Genomic DNA, 12,505 nt, shown 5'->3' with positions numbered 1-12,505 from the left:
CCGCGTCCTTCGCAGCTCACGAAGACCGCAAAGGCCGGAAGTGAGCGGCTAGCCTTCATATGAGCATCGCCTACCCTCACCTCTGCCTAGCTCATGTCGTCTAGCTGCGAAGCACAGCTGTGTAAAAGCAGCTGGTTAAACGGAGAATGAACTTTTTCTCCTTTTTGTGGTTTAATTTTAAGTCTTTATTCAAAATAAGCTGTTAAAACAAGCATAACAACATCAAGGAATACAGCTGATCAATAATTAATTTCCAACTATATTAAGTGAGACATTAATTGTTACTCCCGTCAGTCACCACGAGGACAAGTTCTTTATATACAGATGGTTTATTCCAAGCTCACCAACAGGATCACTCAGCGTTGCCATCGTGAGAACTAATAAAATAAAAATTGTATTTAGAAACCTCACAATTCCTAAACAGTAACCATTAATTCCTTTCTTACACATTCAGCAAACTTCAATCATTTAGACATCATGTAACATGCCTTATAATAACACTATGACCAATATAAACCCAGTACATGTTAGGTTTACAGACATAAAATGCCTGTTTCATCACATTTACATGGAAACTCAAATTAACAGACACCTTGAACGCACCTCATTGCCTGCTGTAACCAAACGGGAGAAATACGATCAACTTCGGAGTTGCACTTCACTCTTCTCAATGAGCGGATCAAAAATTGGACTTGACACATAACTTCACCATAACAACTGACATGAGTCCTTTATATACTTAAGTCCTGTATGAAGATGGCGAGGAGATGCAGAAACCCACGCCCCCATAGTCCTTGTTGCTTGTGTCACACTCTAAAAAGTCCACACTGAATGTTACTTCCGCTCCACTGAGTTCTGGACCAAACGCATTACTTAAAGGAACATTACAAATATTTGTTACAGACATACAAAGAAGAGCATTGAATAAATTCTGTCAGTAACACTCCCACCAAATCACCTGTGATTTTGCGTTAAATTGAACCATTGTGAATCATAACAAATCACATTTGAGATTAAAGAACAACTAGCGTGAAAAGTACGAAAGGTGTCAAGTGTGAAAGGTGTGAAAATGATTCATCCATCAGCTTCTAGTAAAGTTACTATCTTCTGAATGGGCCTCTCAAGATAGGTGGGTTTTGTGGTCCGCCTTCCCTTATTATCTAAAGTTGAATCGCTGATCAACAGCCTGATGCTTCTCACTTGTCCGTCCTTCCCTGGATACACATCCGTGATCCTTGCCATTTTCCACTGGTTACGTGGTGCAGAATCATCCTTAAGTAGCACAATATCGTTGACCTTTGCATTTCTTCTCACCTTGCTCCATTTTTGCCGGTTCTGAAGATTTAACAAATATTCCTTCTTCCACCGTGCCCAAAAGCTGTTGGCTAGGAACTGTACTCTGCGCCATCGTTTTTGAAGGTACAGATCTTCCTTGATAAACCTTCCAGGAGGGGGAGCAATAACGCTGGACTTCATAGTCAAGATGTGATTAGGCGTCAAAGGTTCTGGACCAGATGGATTGTGCAAATGTTCTGTTGTTAATGGCCTGCTGTTTACAATTGCCATAACCTCGTAGAGGAAAGTTCTTAAAGAACTGCTGTCAAGTCTTTTATCCGACTGGTCAAGGATGGATGAAAGGACATTACGTACCGTTCGTATTTGCCGTTCCCAAAGGCCACCTTGATGACTCGCAGATGGAGTATTCATAATGAACTCACATCCAAATTTTTTGAGTTTCTCTCCATCCATCTCCTTCATAGCTTCAGCAAACTCACGCCTTGCACCCATAAAGTTGCTGCCTTGATCACAGCGAAGTTGTCTGACACTTCCACGCAATGCAATAAATGAGCGCAGAGCATTGATCAATGCATCCGTTGTTAAGTCATTGAGCATCTCGATATGTATGGCTCTGGAGCACATGCATGTCAGTAAAAGTCCGTAACGTTTTAACTCCTTTCTTCCCTCTTTAATATAGATGGGTCCAAAGCAGTCCATCCCACAGTATGTAAAGGGTGGAGTCAACTCTGCACGCTCTTGTGGGAGGTCAGCCATCCGTTGTTCTTCAGTGCTGCGTCTATACTTCCTACACCTTGTGCAGTTGTAAATATGTGACGAGACTGCCTTACTGCATCCAAGAATCCAAACACCATTGGCTCGCAGTTCATTAACAGTCATACCCCGTCCCTGGTGTTGCACCCTTTCATGATAATGCTTGATAAGGAGTGTTGACAAATGGTTTTCCTTGGGAAGGATAGCTGGGTGTTTCACGTGAGGGTGAAGACTGGAGTGGGTTAAACGCCCTCCTACCCTGAGCACACCCTGCTCATCAAGGAATGGGTTTAATTTGTGCAATTTGTTTGTCTTGTCAGTTGCTTTGATTTGTCCATTTTGCTTACGACTCATTGTGTTCTTAGGGAAGTGCATGGCTTGAACCAGTCTTATAAGAAAAACTTCTGCTTCCTTACGTTCTTCCAAGGTTGTGGGTTCATTGGACCTTAGTTTCTGGCCCTTCGCTCTACATTTCAGTGTGGCTACTGCCCGTACTGCTCTTGTCCAATCTGAAAACCTTTCAAGACGATCAAGCAGCGACCGCTCTTCCCTTGATTGAAGGTTGTGGGCATGAGCCTTTCGTAGTTCTGGGTCATTTTCTGAAATCTCTCCCACCATGATCAACCTACTTGGGAGCTGTAGTTGCCACAGAAAATCTGGGCCTCTAAACCAGTTCGATGTCTTTAGCTGTACAGCTGTCAGTCCCCTAGAAGAGTGGTCAGCAGGGTTGTCCTCTGAGGCAACATAGTTCCATTGGTCAGGATGAGTGCTCTGCCTAATACGCTGGACACGATTTGCTACAAAAACGTGAAATCTCCTTGCATCATTGTTGATGTAGCCAAGGACGACTCTTGAATCTGTCCAGAAGTATTCCTTCAGGCTTTCTATTTCGAGCTCCTCCCGGAGCATGTCACTTGTGCGTACAGCTACAACGGCTGCAGAGAGCTCGAGCCTGGGTATAGTTGTCACCTTTAAAGGAGCCACCCTTGCTTTCCCCATCACTAGGGAACAGTGTACTTCTCCAGATGCACTCACTATTCTCAGGTATGAACACTCTCCATAACCTGAAGCACTGGCGTCTGAAAAATGGTGAAGCTCATGAAGTTCGATTTCTCCCAAGCTTGATGGCGAAAAACATCGTTGTACCTTAATGCTGGCTAGATCTTGAAGACCTCTCAACCAGGATTCCCACTGAGGCTGCAGATGATCCGGAAGAGGATCATCCCAGCTAACTTTCTCATGACACATTTGCTGGAGGATTTTCTTCCCTGCAAGGATGAATGGTGCAACAAATCCGAGTGGATCAAACACTGATGCCACTGTGGATAATACTCCTCTTCTAGTGATAGGGTTTTCCTTTACCACTACTCTAAACTGGAACTCATCTGATGTGACACACCATTGGACACCAAGCGCTCTCTCCATGTATGGTTCACCGAGAGCCATATCCAAGTTTTTGGCTCCACCAGCACGTTCTTCCTCGGGAACGGATGACAATACATTCTTGCTGTTGGAGGTGAACTTGTGCAGCTTTAAGTTGCCTCTGCTGCAGAGCTGTCTTGCTTCATTCACCAGCTGGATTCCTTCAGTTTCAGTGGACACACTTGTCAAGCCGTCATCTACATAAAAATTTCTTTCTATGAAGCTGACAGATTTTTTGCTGAAGTTTTCTCTTGAAATTGCGGCAAGGTGTTTAAGTCCATAGTTAGCGCAGCCTGGGGAAGAAGCAGCACCAAATAAATGGACTTTCATACGATACACTGATGGCTCCGACTCCAAATCTCCATTCTCCCACCAGAGGAAGCGGAGGTAATCTTGGTCCTCAGTCTTGACATGAAATTGGTGGAACATGCGTTCTATGTCGCACATGATTGCTATTTTTCCTTTGCGAAAGCGACACAGGACACCAACAAGGGAATTTGTCAGTTCTGGACCTGTCAAAAGGTGATCATTTAAGGATGTTCCCTGAGACCGGGCAGAACAGTCAAAAACAATGCGTATTTTGCCAGGCTTTTGTGGATGATAAACACCATGGTGTGGGATATACCACACTGGGTGTTTGTGAAGATCTGCATCTGGGACCTTCTCAGCATCTCCGTGAGTAATAGTCTCCTCCATAAAGGTTTTGTAGTCCTGATAATACTGTCTGTCTCTCCTTAGCTTTCTTTCTAGGTACTTGAGGCGATGGACAGCACACTGGATATTGTCTGGTAAGTTTGGCCGTTCCCCTTTAAATGGGAGAGGCATCTCAACATGACCATCTTCTTTGTGCCGGATTCCCTGTTTCAGTTTTGATAAAAACTGAAGATCATCTTGGGAGAAGTAGTTGTCCTCAGCGACCTTCTCATTAAAGTCACATTCAAGTGCCTTAATTATGTCAGATGAGATTACTTCTTTGATCTGTGTCCTGCACACATAGTGAACTTCATGGTTGCGACTGGATGGAAGCTGGAGTGATGGTGTCACTTGCCTTGTGATAACTTGATGGCTCACTCCAATAGCGTCTCCACCATCCATGTATGGGCTGGCATATCCAATAATGCTCCATCCTAAGTCTGTTCTCTGTGCAAATGGTTGATTTTCTTCACCAGACACCACTTCTCTAGGAAGAAGAGCTTGTGAACAGTTGTAGCCAATTAGTAAGCCAACTTCACAACTTTGAGGAAGAGCTAACTTATCAGCGATGTGCTCAAGATGAGCCCATGCCCTAGCTGTCTCTGGTGTAGGGATATGATCTCTATTTGCAGGAATGAATTTCCTTGTGTAAGCTGTAGGAAGAGTTATTTTCTTCTCTGAATTGAATCCTCTGACTTGCAAACCAGAGAGCCTTTGGCATGATACAACAGTAGTCTTAGAGGCCATGGTAGATAACTTGAGTTTGACCTGTTCACCCTTTGCCTTTAGAGAACGTGCTGTCTCTTCAAGAATGAAAGTTGTGTCACTCTGTGTATCAAGGAGTGCATAAACAAGTGTTTCTTTGTTAGGCTCTTTCACTGCTGAAACCCACACAGGAATAATTGTGGATGTCTGAGTGCTGGTGTTGTCATGCTGAACTCTGTTAGATGTCACCTCACTTATTTGTCTTGCTCTGGTTTCTTCTACTTGTTCGTTTCTTTTCCTGCAGCTATCGCCTTCCTTTGTTCTTTCAAACTTTCCTGACTTCTGTTCTTCCTTCCGATCCTCATGTAAGCAAGTCGGATGCCTTTTCTGGCATGTACTGCAAGTATTTCTATTCTTACAGTCTCTCGAATGATGTCCAGGTTTGAGACAGCCAAAGCACAGTTTACTTTCTTGAACAAACTTGTGTCGTTCTACTGTTGGTTTTTCCAGAAATCTTCTACACTTGTACAAACTGTGACCTGATCTTTCACAAAATACACAAATGGTAAATGGTAAATGGACTAGTTCTTATATAGCGCTTTTCTACTCAGTATGAGCACTCAAAGCGCTTATACAACCTGTTTACATTCACCCATGCACTCCCATTCATACAAGCACTTCCATTTTTATGAAGCTAAGTGCTTTTTTAATTAAGTAACATTCACTCACATTCATACTCCGACAGAACGGTCGGAGAGCAACTTGGGGTTAAGTATCTTGCCCAAGGATACATTGGCATGTAGCCCGGAGTAGCCAGGATTCGAACCGCTGACCTTCCGATCAGTAGGTGACCTGCTCTACCTACTGAGCTACAGCCACAAGTTAAGGTGTCACTCTTCTCATCACTGTTTGTTGATAGAACCTTAGCTGCATGACCCCGCTTTCCTTGTGGTTTGGCCCTTTCCCCATCACATTGTTTCAAAGCATGGAGTGAGGTAACAGGATTGCATGCAATCTTTGCTTCCTTAATAAGAAACTGTACAAACTGGCTAAAGCTTGGAAATCTTCCAGTTTCTTCTTCTATTATTAAGACCTTTCGATTCCACCTTGAAGTCAGCCAGTCAGGAAGCTTGGAGAGGATTTTTTGATTTTCGTTGCAATCATTAAGAATCTCTAATCCATTAATCTGGGTTACCGCAGTTTCACAGCTATGCAGGAAGTCTACAAACTCCTGAAGCTCTAAGCTGTCCTTGGAGCCAATCTTGGGCCATGCATTTAGTTTGTCTCTGAAGGCCTTTGCAATAAGGAAAGAGTTTCCAAATCTTTCCTCTAAAACCTCCCATGCTGTAATGTAAGCAGCCTCTGTGCCTAGCAGGAAATAATTTTCAATGGCCTTCTTAGCTGGTCCACCAACGTACTTGCCTAAATAGTAGATTTTTTCAGATGCCAGTATATTTTTTCTGTCTATCAAAGTTTGAAAGGCAGCTTTCCAATTCTTATACTTCAGAGGGTCACCACTGAATACAGTTGGCTCTGGTATAGGAAGACGACTGGCACTGATAGAATCTGCCAACACCCTAGCAAGTGCTGCTATACTGCCATCATGCAGTGGCTGTGTAACGGTATGTTGTGGAGAAGGAAGCTCTGGTGCGTTAACATTTCGACCCTTGTAGTCAATTCTGTCACTTTCCTTCTCCCTTTCCAATCTGCAATCATGTAGCAACTGCCTAATTTCTTCTTCTGAATTTTCATCTTGCTCATATACTTGCATTGATGCCTTCGCAGCACTTAGCTGTTTGATTGCTTCCAACCGTTCCAGTTCCCTTCGCTTGTCTTCCAAAATTTTCCGCCTGGCAGCATTTTCCACCTCCAGTTTTGCCTTTAGCAGGGCTTCTTCTTCCTCCATCCTTAAACGTCGTCTACAAGCTTCAGCTGTTTGCTCTGCAATCTGTCTTTTATCTTCAGCTTCCAGTCTTAGAAGCTCTGCTTGTTGACACTGCTGTTCATGTATAATTTCCAGAGTTGCTTCAGCTGCAGCAATTTTAGCTGCAGCTTCTTGTCTGCTCATGGATGTTGCACTGGAACACTTAGAGGTGACCCTTGATGATCTTTGTGAGTCTTTGCACACACTAGAGCTCTGTGAGTGCTTGCTGGTGTGATATGACTTCTCAGACATTAAGAAAGATTCATGTCCAATAAACTGTGTGTCAACTGGTTTCTTTCCTCTCAAATAACATTTTGCAGTCTCAATAACATTTTTCGTTATCTCTTCACTGCTGTCAATTCTGCGTCTTGCATTATTATCAGGATTGTCCACCTTACGCCAATTTTCATATGCTGTATTTAGTTCTCTGGATGCACAGGAGATGTTGTTTATTATGGTTTGTAGCTCTTCATCTGAACAGCTGCCAGAAAGTGAATGATGTGCATCCTTTGCTAGAACCTTCCACTTTTCATACTTAATCTTGAAGCTTTGTTCCAACTCTTTAATCCTGGGTTTCAACATTTCTCTTCCCTTCTCAGTTAATGTTCGTGACCGATGGCTTTTGCGAGGTGCTTGTTGTACATCCTGTGTAGTTTGTGGACACTTACTCGTTGATGTCTGAACCTCTAATGTTCCTTGGGTTTCTTGCAGACCATCTATGTTCTGTGGAGGAGAACTGCACAGTGGAGGATATTCCTGGGGTTTGGTATTATTCCTTTCCTCATGTTTATCATAATCTTTAGATGCATTTGTGACTGACATGTTGGATTCAGTTGGGGTGAATGGATGCACTTGGGTTGATTTAGTAAAACCACAAAAATGAACAATGCACACTCAATTTCACATTACTTAAATTAGCACCTCTTAGAGACTGATTATATAAACGTGGTTAAGTTGGATTAATCACAGAAGATGAACTTGCAGAATATCAGCGAACACTTTGAGTAATCTATTCTTACAAACTTAAAGTCCAAGACTTGTGAAACTTAAAGTTTCAGTAGCATGGGTCTGAAATTACCAACAATAATATGAAAGCATAAATAGCTCAACACTTTAAATTATCGTAAACTTGAATGTTCTTGATGCAGATATAATGAAAACACCTTAGGACCTATTTGCTTGCACTTTAAAGCATCCAAACTTGTAGGTGATCTTCAGCTTAAATTTCTGCAGCACACTTGAACCCTTCACTGTGTCTTTCCTTAGTATTGTTAGGACATTCAAACCCGTTCTTGGCTGGTGGCATCTGGTGGAGTCTTGTGCAAGGACATCTCTTGTAGGCGACTTGGGTTGTGTTCACTTCCTTCTCGTCCACTCTCAAGGAGCAGATGAGTTCTCACTGTTACTCCCGTCAGTCACCACGAGGACAAGTTCTTTATATACAGATGGTTTATTCCAAGCTCACCAACAGGATCACTCAGCGTTGCCATCGTGAGAACTAATAAAATAAAAATTGTATTTAGAAACCTCACAATTCCTAAACAGTAACCATTAATTCCTTTCTTACACATTCAGCAAACTTCAATCATTTAGACATCATGTAACATGCCTTATAATAACACTATGACCAATATAAACCCAGTACATGTTAGGTTTACAGACATAAAATGCCTGTTTCATCACATTTACATGGAAACTCAAATTAACAGACACCTTGAACGCACCTCATTGCCTGCTGTAACCAAACGGGAGAAATACGATCAACTTCGGAGTTGCACTTCACTCTTCTCAATGAGCGGATCAAAAATTGGACTTGACACATAACTTCACCATAACAACTGACATGAGTCCTTTATATACTTAAGTCCTGTATGAAGATGGCGAGGAGATGCAGAAACCCACGCCCCCATAGTCCTTGTTGCTTGTGTCACACTCTAAAAAGTCCGCACTGAATGTTACTTCCGCTCCACTGAGTTCTGGACCAAACGCATTACTTAAAGGAACATTACAAATATTTGTTACAGACATACAAAGAAGAGCATTGAATAAATTCTGTCAGTAACATTAATGTTGAATAAAACTATCCAGTTATGAAGCTTAACTTTAATTTCAGGAGTCTGCTTATCACAGGAGCACTTCCACCCTTTGTTGGTCTGTGTAGTAGACTGGTGGGAAAATAAAATTTTGAAGTTTAAGCTTATGTATATTGATTCATTCATCAACCAAACTTAAATTAATATTTATCCTGTTAATATTAAAATGTGATTAAAATGCGATTAATTTCGATTAATTAATTACAAAGCTTCTAATTAATTCGATTAATTTTTTTAATCGAGTCCCACCCCTAATATATATATATATATATATATATATATATATATATATATATATATATATATGTCTTGAAAAAATTGATATATAAAGCTATTTTACAGCAATCATTATATGTGTCCAGACTTTGGACCATAACATTTTTTAGGCAAACTGGAGCTGGCTGAATGGAAAATATAAAAATTTGATGATTTGAGATGGAATGACCCCTTTGCAACACAAAATAATGCAACAAGCACGCGGCGGTTACTTTCATTGCTGTACGTAATGCAAAGGTTCAGTCAAGTTCAACCTTTTTTTTTTTCCTGGACAGTCAACCAGAGCTCTCTGCACCACCACTCTTACTGGCTGCACTCAGAAGACCGGGAGAGATGCTGATCCACACTCAGTCTAAACGAGCTGATGAGAGAGGCCAGCCAGGTGTGCAGGTCTTTGAGGCTGTAGCTCCATGCAGCAGTGCTGTGAGATAATACGGGCATGCTAACATTTGCACTGTGAAAATGCAAACATGCTGAGGGTTAACAGGCTACAGATATATTTGTTGAACCTCTTAGCATATTAATATTTGCAAAATAGCAATAAATACTTCAGCTGAGCCTGATGGGAATGTCAACAGTTTTGCAGATATTACAAAAAAAAAGAAAAAGTAGGCCTAGCCGGAAAACTGAAAGCTTGAAAAAATACAGGCGATCACAAGGTTTCACACAATCTTCCTTTGAAAACATGAATGCCCCCCCCCCCACACACACACACACGCACGCACGCACGCACACATACACGCATGCACGCACACATACACGCACACACGCACGCACACACACAGAGTTTATATTTGTTCACCCTTCATCACCCGATGATCAATGCGGCACAACTGTTTAAACAACATTAAGAAAATAGAACATAAATAGAAAAACTTACAACACAGGTACAGTATATGACATCATGCAAAAACAGGTGTTTTCATATGCCCACAAGCAAATGATCTGGTTGCTAGGCTTTCATTTGGCTAGACAACTTTCATGATCTTCCCCGTCTAACAAAGGGTGAGTCATCGAGTTAGACTGCCATTTGTGCCAGAGTTCCCATGCCTGCCTACAACAAAAGTAAGGCAGTTTGTGCGTGTTTCTGTGTGTGAGTGCATGTGTGTAGACACTTAGCTAAAGTGTTAAAGTCCAGAACTGTAAAGTAATATCTCAGCATGCCAGCAAACTATCAACTTTGTGACTGTGGGAATTTAGTGAACAGCAGCAACTCTGCGATGCAGCTTAGCGTGTCAGCGTCTGAGAGAGTTTCATCAAATACTCTTTGTTGTGTTAACTTTTTACACATTCATCACAGGTTAACCACATTCTCCCAGCTTTGCGTCAACAAGATACTTCCATGCATGACTTGCGGTCGCTGTATTTTAAGGGTGTGTACCAGAGACAATCTCTTGTCTCTGGTGTGTACCTTTTTGCAGGTGGTGAAATTCTGAGGCCTAGATTAAAATCCAGCATGACATTCTCCTGCCTCATGAACACACCCACAAACTTAAACCAAAGGAAGCACAAAGGGGTTCGTTCATGTGTCCAGAGGTTTTGACTTTCCTATTGTCTGTCTACCATTCCTCATGTTTAGTCAATAGTTTACATTTGATTGGATTTACTTAAAATCTTCCTGAACTTTGCTGAGGCCACTTAACACAGAAAGCTTTGGCAGTCTTACAGTGAGAATACAAATGAGCACTGCACAGGATGGAAAATGTGTGCAATTCGACGCCGTGGAAACAGGTATGCGATTGTACTGCTGTACAAAAACGTTAAACCCACAAATGAGGAAATTTTCAGATCTAATGGCAAGTGTGTGTATCTGCTGGTATGTGTGTGTGTGTGTGTGAGAGAGATGTGCATCCTTTAATAATTTAGTTGCAGATGGAAGACTGAATATTACAAACTGCCCATAAGTACATAAGCACATAGAAGTATTTTACCACATTTGAAAAATGAATATCAACATTTTTATTTACTATATAAAGTTTGCATTAATATCACATTTAATCACATAATAATGTAATTTCAAGGGTCCAAAAGTAACTGGGTTGCTAAATATTGTTTTCTCTTCCTGGTTTGTTCGTGCAGAGCAACTCTTTCATGGTGACGCCCGCCCAGCATGGGTGGGGATTTTGTTTGACTTCAGGTGTATCTGCCAAGTTTCTCTCAAACCCCCAAACTTCAGGCTCTAATATTATGCAATTCTACACTGATTTAAGTCTTATTACATCAAAACTCGATACTGCTTTGCTGGTGTTTCCGTACCCAGTGGTTTAAAAGCACCTGTCTACAAGTAGAATATGCAGGCGTGCGGGTGTGTTGAGGGTAATGTGAAGGTTGACAGTTGGGTTGAGAATGTAAATAAAAGTTGCAAGTGGATGCACCATTAAAATTCAGTGTTTTGGGGTGAATGGATTACAATTAAAAACAACATTGCAAGACTTTGGTATCACTTCTCAGAAAGCAGAAACCTCACAATTGTTCTATAATTTGTCTGAGCATTTCTCAACTGTTCACATTGTCACACACTCAAGAAAGATTACATTAAACGCAAAGATTAAATCACCAGACTTTCACAACCTGCTTATTTTGACAGGAATGTGCTCCACCCAAAGAGAAGACATATTAGATATAGAATGGACTAGGTCGCAGTTCACTGATGCAGTGATCTGCCCGATAATCAAGGTTAGACCACAAGAGGTAAAAGCAGAAGTAGTGATCTTTTGTTTTTATTTTTTCTATTTATTAATAGGAATTTAAGATTAATCACCAATGGCTACTCAAGCTTACTGCATAACCAACTAATCAGAATGCTTTTTGTTAAGTACGTTAACTAAACTGATGAGTTCAAACAAACAAGACAAAAACATACCTCAAAAGATGGAAGGAAGAGCTGCTCAACAGGTTTCCTGCAACTAGAGGCAAGGCCAGAGGCTAAGCTTCAAAACAACAATGGAAAGTTTAGAGCACACTGATAAGAAAAAAATTTAGGTACTGTTTCGGCTCTTCAGAAGTGGAGTTGCTTGTTTTTCCTTCACTTTTACTACCACCATTTTCTTTGAAAACTGGATCTGACTAAGAAGCTGAGAATTTTGCATGTGTAGCAAATTTTCAATAAAAATGCAGTCACACCCTGAAGCACATCCTGTTATTTTAAATCTATTTGACTCAAATAGGGACCATAATGTACAAAATGAGCATCTTGTTGAATCCAGTAGGGCTACAAAGCAGGGACTCATCAGGAAAGTGTTTACTGAGGCCACAGATCAAGTGAATGAATGGACTGTTTCTCATATACTTTAATTCTGTATAATTGGACTTCTTTTTGGAACCAGAGGAGTCACACTCTCTT

General features: G+C 41.3%; 2 protein-coding genes across 2 annotated transcripts; both read right to left on the bottom strand.

The window, feature by feature from the left end:
* Positions 1–288: 288 nt before the first annotated feature.
* Positions 289–5,521, bottom strand: LOC115780619 (uncharacterized). Its single transcript, XM_030729902.1, has 2 exons — positions 1,963–5,521; positions 289–661 (listed from the first exon to the last, which is right to left on the bottom strand). The coding sequence occupies exons 1-2, from the start codon at positions 4,909–4,911 to the stop codon at positions 659–661; spliced, it is 2,952 nt and encodes a 983-aa protein (XP_030585762.1). The 5' UTR covers positions 4,912–5,521; the 3' UTR covers positions 289–658.
* On the bottom strand, positions 4,950–8,849 carry LOC115779913 (uncharacterized). Its single transcript, XM_030728803.1, has 3 exons — positions 8,518–8,849; positions 5,735–8,291; positions 4,950–4,967 (listed from the first exon to the last, which is right to left on the bottom strand). The coding sequence occupies exons 2-3, from the start codon at positions 7,613–7,615 to the stop codon at positions 4,950–4,952; spliced, it is 1,899 nt and encodes a 632-aa protein (XP_030584663.1). The 5' UTR covers positions 7,616–8,291; positions 8,518–8,849.
* Between the last annotated feature and the right edge of the window lie 3,656 nt (positions 8,850–12,505).

This window comes from Archocentrus centrarchus, chromosome 5 (assembly GCF_007364275.1).
Source record: "Archocentrus centrarchus isolate MPI-CPG fArcCen1 chromosome 5, fArcCen1, whole genome shotgun sequence".
NCBI classification, from domain to species: Eukaryota; Metazoa; Chordata; class Actinopteri; order Cichliformes; family Cichlidae; genus Archocentrus; species Archocentrus centrarchus.
This window is presented reverse-complemented; position numbering and strand designations above follow the sequence as displayed.